We start from the raw sequence: 22,614 nt of genomic DNA on the forward strand, positions 1-22,614 counted from the left end.
GGTATTAATTTGAAGGGCTGTACACTATTTTGATAAATTAAAAGGGGCCATTTTTTGTAGGAGATTGAAGAAGGAAAGAATGATTCATAGATATGAAAGAAATGGGGTAAAACAATTTGCCTAGTGAATTGGCAACTGCTGGTAAGTTTATGTTTATTTTGAATGTGCATAAGTATAAACTAATGCTTGTTTCTCTTTCCCTTTAGGAAAAATAGAAATGAAGGTACATATGCACACAAAATTTTGCCTCATTTGTTTGCTGACATTTATTTTCCATCATTGCAACCATTGCCATGAAGAACATGACCATGGTTCTGAAGAGCATCACAGACACCATCGTGGAATGACAGAATCGGAGTCAAGCAAATTTTCAGTGCTGGATGCTGAAAATGAAAAAAAATATTATATTGAAAAACTTTTTGATCGTTATGGTGAAAATGGAAGATTATCCTTTTTTGGTCTGGAGAAACTTTTAACAAACTTGGGCCTTGGAGAGATAAAAGTAGTTGAGATTAATCATGAGGATCTTGGCCACGATCATGTTTCTCACTTAGATATTTTGGCAGTTCAAGAGGGAAAGCATTTTCACTCACATAACCACCAGCATTCCCATAGTCATTTAAATTCAGAAAATCAAACTGTGACCAGTGTATCAACAAAAAGAAGCCATAAGTGTGATCCAGAGAAAGAGACAGTTGAAGTATCCATCAAATCTGATGATAAACATATGCATGACCATAGTCATCGCTTATGTCATCACCATTGTTTGCGTCATCACCTTGATCATAATACTACTCGCCATTTTCCTAATGATTCCATTATTCACAGTGAGCATGGGGAGCCTAGCCATGAACCTTCTACAGAGACCAATAAAACACAGGAACAATCTGAAAGTAAGCTACTGAAAGGAAAGAAGAAGAGAAAAGGGAAGAAAAGTAATGAAAATTCTGAGGTTATTACACCAGGTTTTCCCCCTAACCATGATCAGGGTGAACAGTATGAGCATAATCGGGTCCACAAACCTGATCGTGTACATAACCCAGGTCATTTTCATGTACGTCTTCCAGAACATAATGGTCATGATCCTGGTCACGGACACCAAGATCTTGATCCTGATAATGAAGGTGAACTTCGACATACTAGAAAGCGAGAAGCACCGCATGTTAAAAAAAGTGCAATTTATTCAGCTGCTGCTCACAAAGATCATAATGAAGATGACCGGCAACATGAGGTAAGCAGAACAAGATGGTTGCTCCGTAATTCTCAGATGATTGTGGAGCATTTTTAGGTAAAAAGAGAAGTAAAAGAGGAATAGTCAACCATATTCAAACTTACTTCCAGTTACAAAATACATTAAGGAATCAAAATCAGATTAAAGATTTTTTTTTTTTTTTTTTTTTTTTTTGCGGTATGCGGGCCTCTCACTGTTGTGGCCTCTCCCGTTGCGGAGCACAGGCTCCGGACGCACAGGCTCAGCGGCCATAGCTCACGGGCTTAGTTGCTCCGCGGCACGTGGGATCTTCCCGGACCAGGGCACGAACCCGTGTCTCCTGCATCGGCAGGCGGATTCTCAACCACTGCGCCACCAGGGAAGCCCAGATTAAAGATTTTTATCTGCATTTTCACTTGCATTGTTCATTCTCAAATTTGGGTTCCTTCAATTCCTAAATTTTTAAAGTTTGTTAGAAAATGTATTTCTTATTTTTGTTCCTTATTTTACTCTCTTGCTTAAGACTTATTTTGACTCCCCAAATTAGTTTACATGTTTTTACTGTTAGTTGATTTCTAGATATTTGAAAATTGAAGACTGTTTTCTTGGGAAGTGACTAGACAGTTTTTATTCATAATTGTTAACTTATTAACTATGGAGTGGTTCCCAGTTATTGATCTAGCTACTAAGTCAGGTATTTTGCACGTGTGGTAGTTTTGTTTTCTCTGTCACTTTATCATAGGACCTACTTGCTCATATTAGTCTTTTCTTATGCTTTCAACAGATGTACAGTGAATGCAAAAAGATATAATAATGGGAAACTCCAATAGTAATGGGATGGTTTTGTTTTTCTTTTAAATTTTCATGCTCTTTTGAATACTTTCACATTTGATTGGTTCCTTCTTGATTTTTTAAAAAAACTATTCACCTTAAAAACATTTTTGTTTCATTAAAAGTATATCAACACCCTTATGTATTCTTATGTTTAGCCCTCATTAAAGTTTTAAAAAATTGTTGAATTTGTTTATTGTTCGGATGTATAAAAACCACCATCTAATGTGGAAAATGACCTCAACCTTTGTTGTTTCTGTCTCTTATTATGGAAGTGTGTTTTACATCTAAGTAAATATCTTTGTTACTTACTGGACAAATCATTAGATATTTGGTTTTTAGCAAATTTAAAAACCTTAGTGTACTTTTAAAGAAATATATTAATTTGTTACTATGGGTAATATCCTAGAGTCTTGTTGATAATAACTAGACATTATCAATAATGTTTACTTTTTTTTTTTTTGCTGTACACGGGCCTCTCACTGTTGTGGCCTCTCCCGTTGCGGAGCACAGGCTCTGGATGCGCAGGCTCAGCGGCCATGGCTCATGGGCCCAGCCGCTCCACGGCATGTGGGATCTTCCCGGACCGGGGCACGAACCCGTGTCCCCTGCATTGGCAGGCGGATTCTCAACCACTGCGCCACCAGGGAAGCCCAATAATGTTTACTTTTTGTATTCTACTTGTGGGGTCTGGATCATTAGACTTTTATTTTGTATCCTCATAGGCCTGATGTATACTGAGGATTTTTTCAAGATTTCTGGAAATGTTCTATGCATTGGATAGGGTAGTAGTATCTCATGTAAAGACCTGAAAAAAAATCATTTTTTTGTTTGTATGTTTTGATTCTGTTTTTTGTACCATAGATAAAATAAGCAAGCATGCAACCAGAGTGCATATGTATGAAAAAGAGGTAGTGCCATCTCCTTTGCCTCAATTTTAGATATTTGTTTTTACTATGTGATGGGTCCAGAATTTTTTGTTACTTGTTTTCTTCTGTTTTTTATACTTAAAGTACCAGTGGATAAAGCTGCCTTTTTTTAATCCTCCAGTTTTAGCATTGGGCTAGAATTCCCCTATATGATATTCTTTTGGGGTACCTTAGTGAAAATGTCTATATCCTTGTATATTTTAATATAAAGTTGTTAAAGAACTCTTCAGTCTGTTTAACACTGTTTCACAAATAAGCATCTTGAGCGATTGATGATTGCACTTTGACTAGGGAAGTGATTTGTTTTCCTCGCCCCTTAAGCATCTTGGGAATATAGTTCTAAGTCATTCTTATTGATGGCAGAGAGTGGTCATCTTTTATATGTTGCAGTGGAAAATGGTTCAAGTCTATTAAAAGTTTTGGGTAATCAAGTTGAATGTACTCCTATCATAAATTCCTGTCAAAAATCATTCTGTGTAGGGCTTCCCTGGTGGCGCAGTGGTTGAGAATCCGCCTGCTGATGCAGGGGACGCGGGTTCGTGCCCCGGTCCGGGAGGATCCCACGTGCCGCGGAGCGGCTGGGCCCGTGAGCCGTGGCCGCTGGGCCTGCGCGTCTGGAGCCTGTGCTCTGCAATGGGGGAGGCCACAGCAGTGAGAGGCCCGCATACCGCAAAAAAAAAAAAAAAAAAAAAAAAATCATTCTGTGTAATAGGTATCTATATATTACAGATTATTTTCAAATAATATTTAGAATATATTTTACTATATAATATTTTCTTTTGCTGCATAATCTTCTTAAAGTACTCTTACTTAATTTGTTTTATCAATTTCCTTGCAGTGTTTGAACGTCACTCAGTTGTTAAAATACTATGGTCATCGGGCCAATTCTCCAATCTCACCTGATCTATTTACATACCTTTGCCCTGCTTTGTTATATCAAATCGACAGCAGACTTTGTATTGAGCATTTCGACAAACTTTTAGTTGAAGATTTAAATAAAGATAAAAATCTGGTTCCTGAAGATAAGGCAAATATAGGGGCATCAGGTAAGAAAGATTTAAGTTCTTTCTCCTCAAAAAAGTCTCTGTACTTATTTATTTTTAATGTAATTGAATGAGGAAGTAATTGCAAATGACTGCTTTCCTTTTGGTGACTTTCAGTATGTTTTAATCATGTTTAGGTATGTGTGTTTAGAAAAGATTGGGGGAAGACAAGGAGGCACAATACAGTTTACTGATCTCTTCTGGCACTACAGAGGAATGTTTTGCTACGGACAGAGAACTAATAGATTAGAAAGGAAATACAGGTTTGTCATAAAGAGATTCTTCTTTATGGGCAAATGTTAATAAGAGGATCCCTAATTAAAGTTATATGATGTTATAATTACTTAACATTTAGCAGGGTGAGGGGCTCTAGTGAAAAGATTATTAAGTTTCTAAGGAAGTAAAAAGGGAAGCCAGTGTGGTGAAACTCTAGGAATGTCTCAGAAATGCCAGTGATTGGCACATGAACTTCATCATGGGCACTTCTAGAGAGTAAAACCAAATGGGTAAAACCAAAACTATTTTAAAACTTCTCTCTAGGCTCTTTTTCATCATATCTAGTTGGCTAGATTGCTCCACCTTGATGGTTACAGATACCTCCCACCTAATATTTCTGGAACTTCTACTCCACAGGAAGTTCGTACCTCTTACAGAATTCCAAATGCCATTCCAATTCATTCTTTTGATAAAATCTGAAAATCTTTGATTTTTTTCCCTCTTATGGTTTTAGTTTTCATTTCCTATTTTTCCTTGTATAATTAGTTGTCGAGTCCAGTTGAGTCTTAAATATCTTCCAACTGTATCCACTCTGTCATAACTTTAGTTCAGATCCTCCTTGGTTCTTTCCTGAACTGTTGAAATGCCTTCATAACCTTCCCTGCCTGTGTTTTTGTCCCGTTTGTAGGTCATGCTTAGCATTTAAGCTAGATTTATCTTTCTAAAATGCAAAGGAGAAAATCTGACATAGATTTTTCTTTTTAGTGATAGCCGGCATTTATTTAATACATATGTTTTCCTTTTATTTATTAACAAACATGTATTGCAGGTACTGTTCTAAACTCAGTTCATGTACTCCTCACAACAGTCTTATGAGGTGGAGAATGTTACCCTAATAACTTTCCCAGGGTCTCAGAACTAGTGAGTGGTAGTGTCAGATTCAGTCCTGGGAAGTTTAACCATTTGATATCCATGTTCTAAGTGTTTTACATGCTTTTTTAAATTAAATTTTAATAATAATTATTGAATTATTATGTGAGGGAGCTATTGTATGATTCTTGTTTTTACAGATAAGGAAGCTGAGGTATAGAAAAGTTTAGTAACTTGCCCACAATTCCCAGACCTAATAAATAATAAAACCCTCCAAGTCTGAGGTTTGTCTGATAAATGTTCTGGTCAATCACTGTGCTATTATTTTGCAAATTTAGCTAATTCTGGTATCTCCTTTATGATTTTTGCCACATATTATTACACTAATATTTTTCATTAGATCTCTAGTATTTTTCTTTACATTTTTTGTATTGTAAGCAGTAATAGCTATAAGAACATGGATTTGATGTGGTGTGCTAGTTATACTTTTTTCCTCATATATTTTAGAATACTGCATTATGCTATGTTGTTCAAAGTTCAGAGTGTTGTTTTTTTTCCCCCAATCATGCTTTCCAGAATATGGTCCATGCCTATATACCTTTCCATCTTTATCCTCCACCATTCATTTCTTCCCTCTTAGCTCTAATCACAACAAACTCATGATAATAGATTATGCTGGTTTGCCTTCATGCCTCTCTGCCTTTTCACATTGTAAACCTCCCTACTTGGCTGACTACTATGATTCCTCAAAGATTCAGCCCAAGGATTAGTCTCTCTGGGATAACTTCCTAGGCTTAATTAAGTCCCCTACCTTGATACTCTCTGGATATTTCCATCATGGTACAGAGTTCATAATTGGATTAGTTATGTTTTTGTTTGACTTTAGTTGCTTAAAGGAAGTGACTGGGTCTTTCATCTCAGCATCCCTAGTGCCTAAGATAAAGGGTACTTTGGACAAAAAGTAAGCACTCATATATTGATTAAATGAATAAATTGCTTAATATTAGTCAATAAACTTTCAGTTCTAACCTAGGAAGAACACTTGTAAGTCAGCCTAGTGTACTTTGGTAATACAGTGTTCTCACTCAGAATGAGTTGTATTTCATGAACTTCATTTGCAAAATCATGATGAATGCAGTTCTGGTTGAAATGCCCAAGATATAGTGGTGTTATTGCACAGTAATTAAAATGACTAAATTGATGTGTATGAATATGAGCTGAAAACAGAATTCCGATAAAATAGATGAAAGATTGAAAGAGCAGCATTTAAAATTTTTTCATACTGTAGCAATAAGGTAGACATGTTTAAGAATATCACATTCTAGTATGAGTTTTATATGAGATAGAGACATTCCTTAAAGCTTATTAAAAGAGTACAAATAAAAAGAAATGCTCTCAATACATAACTAAGTCTCCTAGGTTCCTGCCTATTCTTGGTTAATTTCTTTGCAATAGGAAAATGACTTCAGAATAGATAAATTAATCATAATAGACTATATTTATTGGAACCTTACCATGTGCTATTTTAAACACTTTTACAAGAGTTATTTAATTTAATTTGTTACACCCATGAGATAGGCACTTTTATTTACTTCTCTTTTCTGAGGAAAGGAGGCTTTGAGAAGTTAAGTAACATGCCCAAGGTCACATAGCTGCCAGGCAGCAGAGCTGTGATAGGAACTAGAGTGTTCTCCATATAAAACCTGTAATGTAACCACTATGCTCTTCTGGTATGCTGTGCTCTACTGCTTCCTGCTGAAAAGGTTCTTAAGTGTGCTTTGCTAAAATGTAAATGATAGGGAGATAAGGAGAGTGTTAGTGATTTGACGGATAATGCAGACATAGACAGGGAACTGGTAGAGGTAAATATTGATATAAGTAAGTATTACTATAAGTGTAGATTAGTCATTAAAAAAAAACAACAACAAACAAACCCGAGAATAGTCTTCTAGTAGACAAGCTGGGTTCAGTCTGTTAAGATCTGGAAAGGCAGAGAAAAGTGATTTCACATGCTAGACTTGAATAGTGATCTTTGGATAGACAAAATATGTCCTCTTTCTGGCTTCGTGCTCATTGATTTTGTAGATGAGTAAACAGCTTGAGAGCCACAGTCTCACTCAGGTGCTTATAAATTCTCACTGGCAGGAATAAAAGGGGAAGCTAGGTCTAAGATTATTTAACTTAATTTAAAATAAAATACATTTGTTCTTTATGGGGAAAAATGGAGACTGACAAGATTGTGGCATTTGGAGTTAAAACTAATAGCCTTTTCTGTTTCTACGGTTTCTTAAAAATCTCTAGTTTTTTGTTTTCTCATCAGCTGTGGGTTATCACTTAGAGTTGTCTATGTTGTACTATTGACATAATCTATATATTTTAACAAGGCTGTTGACAGATGCTTGACTATAGTAATGTTGAAAATTACAGTTTATTAAATATGAAAAGCCTTAGAGGAAATTGTACTTGCTTTGAAAACAAATACTTTACTAGTAGTGAATATTGATTAGTTGTTTGCAGGTGGTTATTAACATTCTCAGAAATGAAGCTTGAATTAATTATGTCCTGATAGATGTTAATAATTGTTAGAGAGAATGCTCTGCTAGTAATTATTTTCAATGACTGCTGCACCATTAAACAAGGTTAACTTGTTCTGTATAAATCTCCCATAGTGACACAGCTACTACCTCATTAACTATTCAGAGACTGCTGTAAACCAAATATGCTATATACTGTGTATGGTAGGAATCGTTTGTTTCACAAGATTGGCTCATTTAGTCATAGAGTTGACCCTAGCTTAATTATCAAGGGGAGTTGTGAATAGGCCGCTCAGCATTTTCTGCCAATTAAAATGCTGAAACAGTGTAGAAAACTGCCATCTTGCACATGCTTTGAACCAAGTTAATTAGAAAGTTTCCACAGATGAGCGCTTCTTTTTAAAAGAATGCATTTTCTCTCTAGATAATGAGAAAGGGAGTTGGTGAATAACTAAGCTTGAAGACCTTTACCGTTTTAAGAGACCTAATTTGCAGAATAAGTGAAGCTTATTTCAGACATTTAGCATTTTTTATTGCATATGGTATCTTGGATACAAATAAAGAAAACATTTGCTAGTTGTACTTAATAGTTTGCATAGTGTTAGTTTGGTATAAGTTTTATGAGATTCCTTTTATTGTTCATTGTTTGTTGTTGTTATTTTGCTTTTTTATGGCTTTATACCAAATTGTGATCAAAAAAACACAATAGTTTGGTTGAAAATCAGAAAAATTTTATTACCTGAGTTGCCTTTTTTCTACACCTAGGAAATTATGATAGAGTTTATGTGAGCTTTAAATGTGTATGTTATTAATTTTAAAAATAAGTACATACTTGGGCTTCCCTGGTGGCGCAGTGGTTGAGAATCCGCCTGCCAATGCAGGGAACATGGGTTCGTGCCCCGGTCCGGGAAGATCCCACATGCCACGGAGCGGCTCGGCCCGTGAGCCATGGCCGCTGAGCCTGTGTGTCCGGAGCCTGTGCTCCGCGACGGGAGAGGCCACAACAGTGAGAGGCCCGCGTACCACAAAAAAAAAAAAAAGTACATACTTAAATAGCACGGTAAGGTATTTCAAGTACAATAAATTCAAAACAACTTTACTTCTCATAGTTCAAAGAAATCGTAATTTTCCTTGAAGAAAATTTAAGTTAGGAGAATGACTACTTAAATGTTTAGTGCTAGAAAGCTAAAATTACTGTTAAAAATTAATAAGTCAGTATAAGAAAACATGTATCCGTAATAACATACACTTATGGAATAATAATAGGGCTGTTTTGCTAATGAAACAGTTGTGATGGAATAGTTGTAATCTATACAAAATATCTAGAAATTTTCTGATTTATCTGAAATGGTATTTCTTCTTATTTTTATGTTTAATTATACTTATTTTGTTTGTAAATCCTCTTTTATGTGAAGCCATCTCCCTGGGGATAAATACATAAGTGATAAATAAATCACTTGGCCAGGAATCCTCTGAAAATACTGTGAGTTATTGGAGAAAACAGTGGATTCAGGAAGGACTTTGGGTTTAGTTTTGACTTTGCCATTTTAGCTAGCTGTTTAACTATTTTTTATTATGGTAAAATATATATAACATAAAGTTTGCTGTCTTAACCACTGAAGTGTACAAATTAGTAGCATTTATTACAGTCACAATGTTGTGCAACCATCACACTACTTGTAAAACTTTTTTTAACCACCACCCCAGATAGAAACTGTGTAACCATTAAGCAATAGCTCATTTCCCCCCACCCCCAGACCCTGGTAACCTCTAATCTTTTGTCTCTATGAATTTGACTATTCTAGATAGTTCGTATAAGTGGAATCATACAGTGTTTGTCTTTTCTGTCTCTTCTTTATTTTGAAATACTGAGCATAATGTTTTTAAGGTTCACCTATGTTGTAGCATGTATCAAAACTTCATTCCTTATTGTGGCTGAATACTAGTCCATTGAATGTGTATACTACATTTCCTTAAACCATTCATTCATTGAAGGACGCTTGGCTATTGTGAATAATGCTGTAATGAACAAGGCATACAAGTATCTGAGTTTTTGCTTTCAGTTCTTTGGGGTATAGACCTAGGAGTGGAACTCCTGGGTCATATGGTGATTCTGTTTAGCTTTTTGAGGAACTACCAAATCTTTTCTACAGTGGCTGCACTATTTTATGTTCCCACTAGCAACATAAGATGTTCCAGTTTCTGCACATCTTTGCCAACGTGTGTTTTTCTTTTTTCTTTTTTTCAAAGCCATCCTAGTAGGTGTGAAGTGGTAATGTTTAGTATTTAACATCTCTTTGCTTCAATATACAAATACAAATCTCTAAAGTAAAAGGACATTGGACACATTGGGGTCTGCTAAATTGTGTTCTTCAGGATACTGGCTCATTGTGCTATATTAATAGGTTCCATGATCAAGTAAGTTAGAAAAATACTGCATATTATTTCCCCCTTGCAGAAATTCACATTGCTCATTAAACTGTAAGAGGCTCTGAGGGAACTTGTTTAATCCAGAATTACCAAGTCTTTGATTATTAAAATTCTCTCCTCACTCCCCTTGGAATGCCACCTATCTCATAGAATTAGATGAGCAGTTTGAGAAATGCTACTGTAGATTATTAAAGTTCTTTCTAGCTATACAATATGACAATAGTATGTTGCCAGTTCAAATAGCTACAAGTAAGCAAGGAATTTAAAAAATTCTTTATAAAGGTGCAGAATAATTGGCCTCTTTGAAAATATTTTTTATAATTTCCGACTGTCAATCAAGGCAGCGTATTCACAGAGGGGTAATTAAACTATCAATATATTATAATAGTCTCAGTTGTACTCTCTATATTTTATGTATAAAAAATGTTACTGGAGGTTATAGGATCCTTTTTAGTTCTAGAATTTATTTTCTAAAATCAATTTGAAAAAGCAAGCATATTATATATATTTCCTCTAGTTGGAAGAATGAGAAAACTCTTTTCATAGAATGTCCTTGGGAGTGTTCTATCCTCTTCAACTTTTTGGAAGAGTTTGAGAATCTCTTTTTTTAATCCATTCTTCCACTCTGTGGGGATATTTTTGGTTTTTTTTTTTTGTGTGTGTGTGTGGTACGCGGGCCTCTCACTGTTGTGGCCTCTCCCGTTGCGGAGCACAGGCTCCGGATGCGCAGGCTCGGGCCATGGCTCACGGGCCCAGCCGCTTGGCGGCATGTGGGATCTTCCCGGACCGGGGCATGAACCCGTGTCCCCTGCATCGGCAGGCGGGTTCTCAACTACTGTGCCACCAGCGAAGCCCCACTCTGTGTGTTTTGATTGGAGCATTTAGTCCATTGACATTTAAGGTAATTATTGATAGATAATGTATTTATTGCCATTTTAAGCCTTGTTTTCCTGTTGATTTTGTTTCTTTTTTGTCCCTTTCATTGTCTTTTTGTTTTTCCTTTTGTGATGTGATTATTTTCTTTTGTATTATACTTATGTTCTCTTCTTTTTTGTTTTTGTTTTGTAATAAGCACAAATTTTAAAATATGCTTGTAATGCTAATATTTTATTTTATTTTAAATTGTATTGTATAATTTGTTAATCATCTCACATGTCTACTGCATCAAATTAATAGTGTTCCCTTATATTAAGATTTAGAAATTTAATATTTATTGCAAATGTCTTAATAGGAAAATCCGGAAGTGAATGCATATATATTCCCCAGTGTGGAATATAATGTAACCCTAGGAAAAAGAATAAATCAAGTTAACAAGATTTACCCAACTCGATTTTGGCTAATACAGATTTTAATTTAGCAGCTTAATCTAGTTATATGAATTTTCTTGGACATTGGGACATAGAAATAAAATAAATACTTTTATTGGGTAATTTTGGTGAATAATTCCAGTGCATTTTTGGTGAAAAAAATTCTGATTAGTAAAAATTTCTAATAATTATGAAGAGTTAATTAAATTTGTTTATTTTATGTAGTGTATTTGGGGTCTTATCTGTAGTTTTGTCAATCCTCATCCATACATATTTACATTAGTGTGTATATACAGTTATTTTTTTCTACTTCAGAGTATCTTGGAATATGAATTGCTGGGTTTTTAGTATCTTTGTGCTGTTTTTCTTTAAGTTCTTGATTGAGGTTGCTTTTGGATTGGCTTTTTTTGAGATACATGGCTTCTAGATTGGATTATTGCCAAGCTAAGGAAAAATATATTTGGGAAGGGAGAGTTGTATATTAATATATGAGACATTTTATCTTCAGGTTGATGTTTTCATTATTAGCCTTCGTGTTTCCCATTTAGTTATTGTCACTACCTTTTGTTGCTCTCTTTTTAATTTTTTTCCCCACTAGTATGATTGGAGCTAGAGAGCTGCAGTAGTTTTGACAAACTTTTTTTGGTTTAGTTGGCCAGTAGCTTTATTGGTTCTCTGCCTTCATGTATACTTATGGCCACTTTTTTCCAACCTATTCCCTCAGGCTCTCCCACTCACTGATTTTATTGTTCCAGTGTGTATATGGGGCACACACAAAGTAACCTGGTCATCATTATTAAGTCAATCTTTAAACCTTATTTGACCTTATATTTTTCTTTATACAACAGGGGTTTTTACCTCGGTTCCCTGTGCCTGTAGTCCCATCCATAGTTCGGGGAAGCTCCTTCTTATTCTTTGGGTCCACTAACCAAGATGTTGGCTTTATAATGAATCTTTCCCTGACCTTGGTTCTTTGGGAGTTGTGTTCCTGTTCCTTTATTGCCCCCAAATCCTTAAAAAGGATTGAAGGCACTGTATTCAACCTCTGGCTGTATTTCAGTGTTTTGGGCCCTTTAGATTCCCAATGTTTCTATCATAGTAATTATCTGTTACATATAGTATAAACCACAGAGCTTCCATTAGTAATAGATGACCTACTGTTTCATTCTGAGCTAATTTAGCTAACAAGAATTAGCTGTAGTGTTAATGTTATTGGATACTGTGACTAAAATGTCCAATGAATACACAGTTTTATTGATAAAATTTAGCATTTAGCAGGTCAATTAAAGTTTCATTTTTTAACCTATCCTTCTTTGGCTTTGAAAATTTTAAGTTGTCTTTTTTTTTTAAAAAGAAGATGTTGGGGGTAGGAGTTTATTAGTTAATTTATTTTTATTTTTGCTGTGTTGCATCTTCGTTTCTGTGCAAAGGCCTTCTCTAGTTGTGGCAAGCAGGGGCCACTCTTCATCGCGGTGCGCAGGCCTCTCACTATCGCGGCCTCTCTTGTTGTGGAGCACAGGCTCCAGACGCGCAGGCTCAGTAGTTGTGGCTCACGGACCTAGTTGCTCTGCGGCATGTGAGATCCTCCCAGACCAGGGTTTGAACCCGTGTCCCCTGCATTAGCAGGCAGATTCTCAACCACGCGCCACCAGGGAAGCCCTGTAAATTTTAAGTTATCTTGATGAAGAAATGCATTTTTCCATTATTCACTTATCACAAGACTTGATGTAAAATCTTTCAGCAGATTTATAGTCCTTTTAGATTTGATTAGAAAAATAATCATTTTAGATTAAACATTTTCAAAATTATCACTCTTCAGTGAAATTTTCTATAGATAAATATTAAAATAAACAGAAATTTTAAACTTAAAACATTTCCATTTTATTTTAGGCCATTAATAGAAAGTAATTTCTCATTTTAAGTGAAGATGCCTCATCCCCTGAACCACTGGCATTTATTTCTGATAATCTTATCTGCTTATGAATAGCCTAGATAAAGAAATGTGCACAGAATTCTACCTGTTTCTCACAAGTCATATTATGAAAACATTTCTCCTGTGTTCTGATCTGGTTAAAATTATATAGTGAAATTAAAAAAATGGTAAATTGTACAGGAAGCTGAATTGGAGGAAAGGGAGTTTGGAACTGGGTATGGAAGAAAGATGACACCAAGGGAAATAGGACTGAATTATCCTTTGTAAAAATAAGAAGACTGAATTATCCTTTGTAAAAATAAGAAATGAAATACAGTGAAGCTACCAGTAATAAGCTTTTTGTGTGTCTTATCTGAGTATATTTATATTTTGGGCTGATAAGTTTCTTAAACTTTGTTATTGGAAAGATTTCCATAGATTATGCTGCATTAGATACTTGGCTTCCTTTAATGCTCACGGGAGAGTTTTATAATTATAGTCTCTAAACAGTTTAAGGCTGTTCCTTTAGACATCGGTAAAATTTTATTTAAGTCTAGGTAGTAGAAGTGAACCACAACCTTAAGTCATTTTCAGTTCCTGTTTCTAATAAGGTGGACCACTGAAGGTAACTATTTATAACTTGGTCTGAGTTTAATTCTTTTTTTAAGCATTGAAGTTGGTTATATAGTTGTTTGTTTTGTTTGTTTTTAAACACAGTAGTGCCAAAGTATAAAGTTTTCTTAAAAAGCATAGTCTAGGTAAAGTAATCAGTCTTCCATGACTCATTTATCTTATGTTTTTTCTTCTTTGGAGCTTTTTTGGTTTATATTGTCATACTAATGTTGACCATTACTTTCTTCCTACAGCGTGGATTTGTGGTATCATTTCTATCACTGTTATTAGCCTGCTTTCCTTGCTAGGAGTGATCTTGGTTCCCATCATTAACCAAGGATGCTTCAAATTTCTTCTCACATTCCTTGTTGCACTAGCTGTAGGAACAATGAGTGGAGATGCCCTTCTTCATCTACTGCCCCATGTAAGAAACCTTTTAAATCTTTTTAAGAAGTAAAAATATTTCAGCTAAAAGGATTCTTCATTTGCAAGCTGTAGCATACACTAATCTAGTATTTCTGTTGTTTTATTTGCTTATAGGATGAAGTATTTTTTTCCATTTGTACAGTTTTAAATTAAGCAATATTAAAATAAATTGAATCGTTAGATTTTAAAACAGCAAAAAAAACCTGGTAGTGTCAGTTTTATCTTCACCTGTCACAGTGTATACATATCAAATCACCACAATGTACACTTTAACTCTCTTACAATTTTATGTCAGTTATACCTCAGTAAAACTGCAATTTAAAAAATGCTCTATTAGCAGTTCTGAAAGTGAATACTTGGACATCAATGAGTGTTTTATCTTTCTATCTTTATGGTATATCAAGAAAGCCATTAGAAGAAATGTATAAGGGATTTTATAATGATTGTACACATAGCCAGTGCTCCACGGGCATCTTTATTTGAGCAGGAATAGGCAGACATACTCAGTTAACAATTTTAGGCATTTAGCTCTTTACCCATGGGTCCATTTATCTTTTCACCTGGTGTACCACTTGTGTTCTTCCATTTGGGAACACTTCTAATGATATGATCATAAGCCCACAATCCTAGTACATTTACCTTGCTTATTAACCTTTTAAAATCTGTCACCAGTTAAGAGTGTTTGAACCAGTATTACTGTCTTTCCTTCAAATTATGAAAACAACAGGGCTTTTTTCTTTTCCATATGTAAAATTATAGGTTTGAATATTTTTTTATGTTCTCATCACCTCCCTTCAGGAGTATTTGGGAGACAGAATTGTATTTCTGTGTTGTGTGCACCTCTTCTCGCCTTCTGCCCTCCTGGTTGACAATTCCAGGTCTAGTGTCTAGAACAATGCATGGCATTGCCTTTAAAAAAATTAATGTTAAGGCTGTGAATATGCATTTTTTTGTCGTTGATTTATTATATATTATTTATTTCTCCCTTTATTTCAACCCTTTACCTGCCCTTTCTACCAGCCACCAGGCATAGCAACAGTCAGTTTCAGAACTGGGCCTAATAAATTAGAACAGTTGAAGTGCGAACAATGTTTAACTGCTATTTAACTTATTTTTTTTTCTTAAGAAGTGTTAATTAAGTGAAGCTATTACCTTTTGTAATGGTCATATCTTCTTTGAGAGGTTTAGAAACCTCTTCTGTTGACCACTAGCAAATAGGGAAAGAATACAAACAAATGTTACAAAGAGGGAAAATACTGAAGACCAGTTCTCTAACTTTTATATTCTCTTAAGATAAAGATTTAAAATGTAGAAAATTAAACACATGTTTAAGTATATTCTTTTGCTCATGTTCAGCAGTATATGCAGAGATAACATCTCATCACTTCTTTGAAATAATTTATAAAAGAAAAATATTTTAAAAATATTATCAGCTTAAGAGAAGGTTAAATTGCTGAATATTAAGGCATATATCTGGGACATGTTCACTTCAGTTTACAAAGGACCCATCATTACCTCTTATCTTACTGCTGGTTTGATTCTTTCACTGTAGGATGTATCTTAAACCTGATAGACATTTGAGTCTTTGGTCTTTGTTTTAGAGTTACCATGAAATGTAGTACTTTCCAGGCCACTGAGGATAGCAGAATTAAATGGAAGACTACTTATATTCAATTGAGATAATAGGGGATTTTTTTTCTGGAGATTATATTCTCAAAATAGCATTTTAATTACTTGTTTAGAAGTTTTTCTTATTCTTATTAATAGTCTCAGGGTGGACATGATCACAGTCATCAACATGCACATGGGCATGGACATTCTCATGGACACGAATCTAAGAAGTTTCTAGAAGAATATGATGCTGTATTGAAAGGACTTGTTGCTCTAGGAGGCATTTACTTACTATTTATCATTGAACATTGCATTAGAATGTTTAAGCACTACAAACAGCAAAGGGTAAGTGTTTTTTAATTGTTTATTTTATTTTCTGAGGTAAAACTCAAAAATCATTGTTTTTGGGCCTTATGTTTTTTCTTAATCATGGTGTTGGTATGTATTAAATATCGTTTAATAGATTATCTTCAGAGGAAAAACTAACTTTGATCTTTGCCATTTTTTTGTCATTACGTTTGTTTTGGCATTTATAATCAAGATATAGGAGTCTTAGTTTCAGTTAATTTTGTGTTGCTTCTTATCTAATTGATTTAAATAGTCTGAAAAAAGTTATTGGCCAATTTATTCTTATTAAAAATGCAAAAATATATAAATAGAAGCAAGTCTCATCGGTCTTCATAGATAATATTTTCAAGTATAGGGGGCTTTCATTGCCATATCTTTTAATGAAAATGTTTTCACACAACACATTTCTTTACCAGAAATGCCTTGCCAATGGTATGAAGAATTTAGATTCAGGGGGCTTTGTAGGAAGAAAATATAATGAAATGAAGGAAATGGTGATTCATCTCAAGAGTGACAAACACTTCGGAGATGATGCTTGAACTATTGAACTGTCTTTCATGTCACGTTTATTAGAATAAGATAAATAAAAGAATTTTTTTCCCAAGAAAGTCAGTTCAGGTATTACCATTCACTGTGATTTACACTCCTCCCTGTTCACATTGAGGCTCTGTCTTGAATACATCTCTCACTTAACATGTTTCTGATATTAATGCTGATTGTCTTCAGTATATTCTGTTTAAGTAAGGAAATCTAGAGGACATTTTTAGAAAGCTGTCCACAATAACAAGTTAGAAAATTTTTATATTTTGTTAACTACAAATATTCAAAAAAAAATTCTTCAAGAACACTGGATAGTCATTATCATAATGACTATACAGCCCACTCTTATGATAAAACTTTAATGCTATTTTTATGGATATATTCTTGTTTGTGTATGTATGTGTTTTGTATATAACCCCTTAGGACAAAATATGGTTTAGAACAGAGCTCTGAACTGGGATTCAGGGAGAGTGAGTCTAGTTCTTGCCCAGCCACAAACTAGCTCTGAAACTATGACTCATTCATCATGATTACCAGTTGCTGTCAAAATGCATGGGAAATAAATCCTACTTCTCATCTGTATTTTCATATCATATTCCAAGTAGTGTATTTAATTTTAACGGCAGGGCATCATATATAATTGCTTCCAAAGGAGGGTTGATAAAGATGGTGCACTCAGTGAAGTTTTATCTGAGGAATGCTCAAAGGAACTGGGAAGGATCAACTTAGAGAAACGTGAAAGAGATCTAACAGCATTTGGTTTGGGAAGGGCCATGTGGAAGGTCATGTGGATAGGTGAAGCATTGACGGTGGTGGGAGGGATGCCAAGGTGAGATTGGCTGGAGGGAAATGAGGCAATGAAGGAGATTACTGCAGAATAATTTAGAAGAGAGGTGCAGAGGGCTTGAATCATGGTATAAGGAATTGGGAAGAGAAGATGATTCAGAGAATTATTTAAATGAGGGAATCAATAAGAAAAAGTTGATTTAGATAAAGAATTTAAAGTCCATCTCTGTGAATACCAAATTTAGAACACAAATACAAATTGCAAAGTATATAAAGAAGTTTTGGAATTACTGTGAAGCCCTAATTTTCTTCAATTGTGTGTACCTACTAACACTGAAGCAGCAAATATGAAGTATTTGTATGAAGTATTTGTATGAATTGTAAGTATTTGTATGAAGTATTTTTATGAATACTTCAAATATGAAGTATTATACTTATCTGTATAATTTACAGATAAGTATAAAATACAGTCCTTCAAGAGATAGTCCTTCAAAATAAAGAGGTTTTATGTTTTTTATAAGTTAACCTTGATCTCATTTTGAACCTAGACTTACTGGCAAAATTAAACACATTTATTTTTATAAAGTAAAGTAATATAGGAGAATAGAGTCCCCCAAATATGGCAGATTTTTGGAAATTTGAAATTGTGGGAAGTAAAAAACTGAAAGTAACACCATTTGCAGAGGGGTACTCTAAATGCAATAGTGAGGAATTCATCAAGTACATCAAAGAAAGGAGTCTAGGGAGATAAATAAGTACATCTTATTATATATAATAAATAGGACAATAAGTAACTAAGATGAAAAAGTATATAGCATTTTTTGAAGAAAGGGAATTAGTGATACTTGAATAGAACAGACATTTGACCGTCTATATAGAAGAATTGGAAGGAAGCTTTCAGAACATGTTAAATAATACACCAGATGCTGACTAGTTCAGCCAGTTGCAACTTTGAGGGTAATGATTTGGCAAGTTTTTAGGAAAATGGACAATCAGAACCAAAGCAATTAAACAAAATCCCAGCTGATGTTTTCCTTTCTAGGTCTGTCTCATTGACTTTTGTACTGTTGTTTGCTCCTCCTTCCTCTTTTTTTTTTTCTTCTTTAACTCATGTTAAAACTGCTGTTTTTTTTCTTCTCTTTAGGATGTCTTCATATTATTTTCTTTTGAACATTTTCTATTCCCCCAGTTTCTGTTTTCTATTGCTATGAAGCAGAACAGCCCCAAAAATAGCTTGTAACAACAACTTATTAGTTCTTTCAATTCTGTCAGGAATTTAGGCAGGATTCAGCTGGGCAGTTATTTTGCTCCACTTGACATCAGCTAGAGTGATTCACTCAAACTCTGCTAATCTGGCTTGGCTAGGGCAGTGCAGAGCTGGAAAGGTCCAAGAATGCCTCACTCTGTGTCTGCATCTTGATACTCCTCCACACGGTCTCTCTTCAGAGTCTAGACTGAGCTTCTTCGTAGCATAGTGGCCAGACTCCCTGAGCAAAAGCAAAAGGTGCCAGTCTTCTTTCAGACTAGGCCAGAACTGGCACAGCATCACTTCTGTTGTATTCTATTGGTCAAAGCAAGTCAAAAGGCCTGCTAAAATTTAGGGGCAAGGAACAGACTCCACCTCCTTATGGGTGGAGAAGAATGCTTAACGCAGGGAGGGAAGAAATTGATGATGGCCATCTTTGGAGACTCTGCTGTACATTCAGCTAGCCACAAGAAGCCTACTTATGCAGCAGTTAGAAGACTTAAACATCTGAAACATAGCTCACAGCTTATAAGCAAAACCAACAAGGAAATGCTCTGCCAGTCAGTAAGGATCTTCCAGAGAACTTGATTTTTAGTTTCATACTGTTCTAACATACTTGATTATTTGCTTTTTTAAATGAACATTGATTGAAAGTAGAAATTTAAGTTGGAAGAGTTGTTAGTGATAGACTGATGAGAAGAAACCAGACTATTAAGAGAGAATATAGGAAAATCCAAACTTAAACAATGAATTACAATAATTAGAGTTGATTAGTAGAGGACAGATTAAATGAGAAAGAAAATTTGTCTTGATTGCAAAGCTGTTAAGTCAGTTACTGATAGGTCATTTTCATATATCACCTCATTTAATCCTTATAAGAATCTCATTTTCGTATTATAGATGAGTATTTTTAGGTTTAATAAATTTAACAAACTTGTCTAAGTCTCATGGAGGTAAACTGTAAATTTAGGATTTTAAGTCAAGCTTGACTGTCTATTTTGTCACATATGGGGAAAAGTGAGATTGTGTTAAACACAGAATGAAATTGAAAGAATTAAGCTTTCGTTTTTTGGAACTTCCCATTACCACACACTATTAAATGAGAGCAGTATTACATATATTTCACACATTTCATTCAGGTTGCATATAATAATACAGTACTATGTACCCTATTCTTAATTTGAAAGTATGTGAATTGGACCTTTTAGTCGAGTATTTGAAAAAAAATAACATGCAAATTTAGTTGGATTTTTCATCTGGTAGACCCTTTGATTAACTTCTAAAAATTTTTTCTCCTTTTCTAAATAATTTATAAAATTACCACCATTTATCCCCATAGATGTTAACAAGTGAATACTGTTGCTAATTGTGGCTGTAGATTCAATTCTAATACCAGATGTTTTTTTCAGGGGAAACAGAAATGGTTTATGAAGCAAAACACAGAAGAATCAGCTATTGGAAGGAAGCTTTCAGATCATAAGTTAAATAATACACCAGATGCTGACTGGCTTCAGCTCAAGCCTCTTGCCGGTAGACAACAGTTCTGACTAAAGAGAAACCTTTGAAATATAAAAATTGAAATATTGCTTCTAAACTGTGCCTGAGTTGTTTGAAATTTCTTGTCTTTGTTGCTTCTCTAATACTAGTTTCTTTTATTTCCTTACGTGTATCTTAACTGATTTTGTTAGTGTTTTGGTTATTTTCAGTGTTATTTATACTGGAATGTGGGACCAATTAATTTTATTACAGGGCAAGGAACACGTTGCACTTTTTACTTTACAGAAGAAAAAAAATGAAATAAACAGAACGGCTTTGGATTAGTGTTTTATTTTTTGGTAATGCAAAAATCTCCGTGCCCTCCATATGTGATTGTTTTCATGTGAGAAAAGGAGAATTGGTCTTTGTACTTAAAGGAGAGTGGTCCCTGTACTTAAAATCTCTGTTCATCCATTCATCTGCTGTGTTTCATGATAGATGTAATGAGGTAGCTTAAAATTTTCAGGGAAATAATATTTAAACATAATTTTTCCCTTTTGTGAACTTGTGTTTCCCCTGAGCGTACTAAGGATTTTCTGCAGAAAAGGGGGAGCCTAGACGCTAACTGTAGACTCTGCCCCAAAATACAATTTGGAAAGCATTAGAATCTTTGTCACATAATAAATAGCTTTTGTAAACTAGGTGAGAGGCCAACCTTAATTAAAAAAAGAAAAAAGTATCAGTGTTATCACTTGTATGGGTTTTTGAACTTCATTCTAGTAATGATCTAGAACTGATCTTGGTCAGATAGGTAGAGCACTAGAGGATGCAAGTGATTTAAATTTTGTCTTTGTTTTTCAAATGATAAGAGAAGGTTAGAGTGGGTAAACTTTGTTCTCTGAAAAATTATGGGCATATTTTGTTACCCTGTGAATGCTGCAGTAACTTTCCACCCTTTTATTTTCATCAGCTGTTGATGATGTGCTCCTTAAGTTTCACAGTATCTTCATGCATGCCAATTTATGTCCTCACTTCACCTGCTATTTCAGTTCCCTTCCATTTACTTCATCTGGTTCATCTTTTGGACTCTCAGAACCCCAGTTTGTTTTGTGTGTGTGCACACGTGTATTTACTTATTTATTAGTTTGATTTGTTTTTTAATATTTATTTATTTAGGAATTTTAAAGACATTCACTTAGGAAATGTTCATTACACTGCTGTTTTGCCTGGGTTTAAATTAAGCAAATATGCATTCATTTACTTGCTGATAAAGCATATCCTTTGCCATTATAAATATAGGAACTGATGACTCGGTTGTTTCTGAAGATCGACTTAATGAAACTGAACTGACAGATTTAGAAGGCCAACAAGAATCCCCTCCTAAAAATTATCTTTGTATAGAAGAGGAGAAAATCATGGCCCATTCTCACAGTGATGGATTACATACCATTCATGAGCATGATCTCCATGCTGCTACACATAACCACCATGACGAGAGTAAAACTGTGCTGAGGAAGCATAATCATCAGTGGCACCACAAACATTCTCATCATTCACACGGTCCCTGTCATTCTGGATCAGATCTGAAAGAAACGGGAATAGCTAATATCGCTTGGATGGTGATCATGGGGGACGGCATCCACAACTTCAGTGATGGGTTAGCAATTGGTAAGTAGGCTTGAAACTTCAGCTATAATTTGTTATTCTTTAAGACCATTTTCCTTCTTCCACTGTTTTAGCACTGGCTTGGAGCTTAACAAATATATTATTCTGTCATCTGGCTTTTCCAAAGGCTCTGTTAGTGTTTTTGATAAGTTTATTTGGGGGCATAAAGGTATAATTTCAGTGGGTTTTTCTTTGAACATATAAACAAATTCCACAGTGTACTTCCTTGATACCTTGATTTCTTACTGAAGGCGTAGTCACTGTATTGAAAAAGCTACCTGAACATATTTTCAATACACTTATATGTCTCTGATTGAAAACAAATGAATTTCAATCTTGGGTTTAAAAATTCTTTTACATTTGAAAAAGTGAAGAAAAATTTTACAATAGTAAAAATCCATTATATCAAATTCAAACATCATGTTAGAATCTTGCTAATGTAAACTGATGTTACCAGTTTAGGAGAACATTAAATGTGATCAATACATAATTTTCTTTGAGATCCAGACTCTATTAAATAATCGTTCAGAAGTAGGCCTTGGTTTCTTTCAAAAGAGACCATATGCTTGCCACAGTGGCTGTCAGTGTTAAAGAGTAAAGAATTTTACTAGTAGAATCAGAT

At 34.6% G+C, this 22,614-nt stretch overlaps 1 protein-coding gene across 15 annotated transcripts in view; it reads left to right on the plus strand.

Moving 5' to 3' along the window:
• SLC39A10 (solute carrier family 39 member 10) overlaps positions 1–22,614 on the plus strand; it is a 143,538-nt gene that overhangs the window by 103,437 nt on the left and 17,487 nt on the right. For all 15 annotated transcript variants that reach the window (XM_067026477.1, XM_059052065.2, XM_067026473.1 and 12 more), the window contains 6 exons: positions 207–1,231; positions 3,809–4,016; positions 14,149–14,318; positions 16,088–16,276; positions 20,261–20,381; positions 21,627–21,995. In XM_067026477.1, coding sequence (XP_066882578.1) covers positions 218–1,231; positions 3,809–4,016; positions 14,149–14,318; positions 16,088–16,276; positions 20,261–20,381; positions 21,627–21,995 — 2,071 coding nt within the window. In that variant the 5' untranslated portion in view covers positions 207–217. The remainder of the gene's footprint in view (positions 1–206; positions 1,232–3,808; positions 4,017–14,148; positions 14,319–16,087; positions 16,277–20,260; positions 20,382–21,626; positions 21,996–22,614) is intronic.

This window comes from Kogia breviceps, chromosome 2 (genome assembly GCF_026419965.1).
Source record: "Kogia breviceps isolate mKogBre1 chromosome 2, mKogBre1 haplotype 1, whole genome shotgun sequence".
Classification (NCBI taxonomy): Eukaryota; Metazoa; Chordata; class Mammalia; order Artiodactyla; family Physeteridae; genus Kogia; species Kogia breviceps.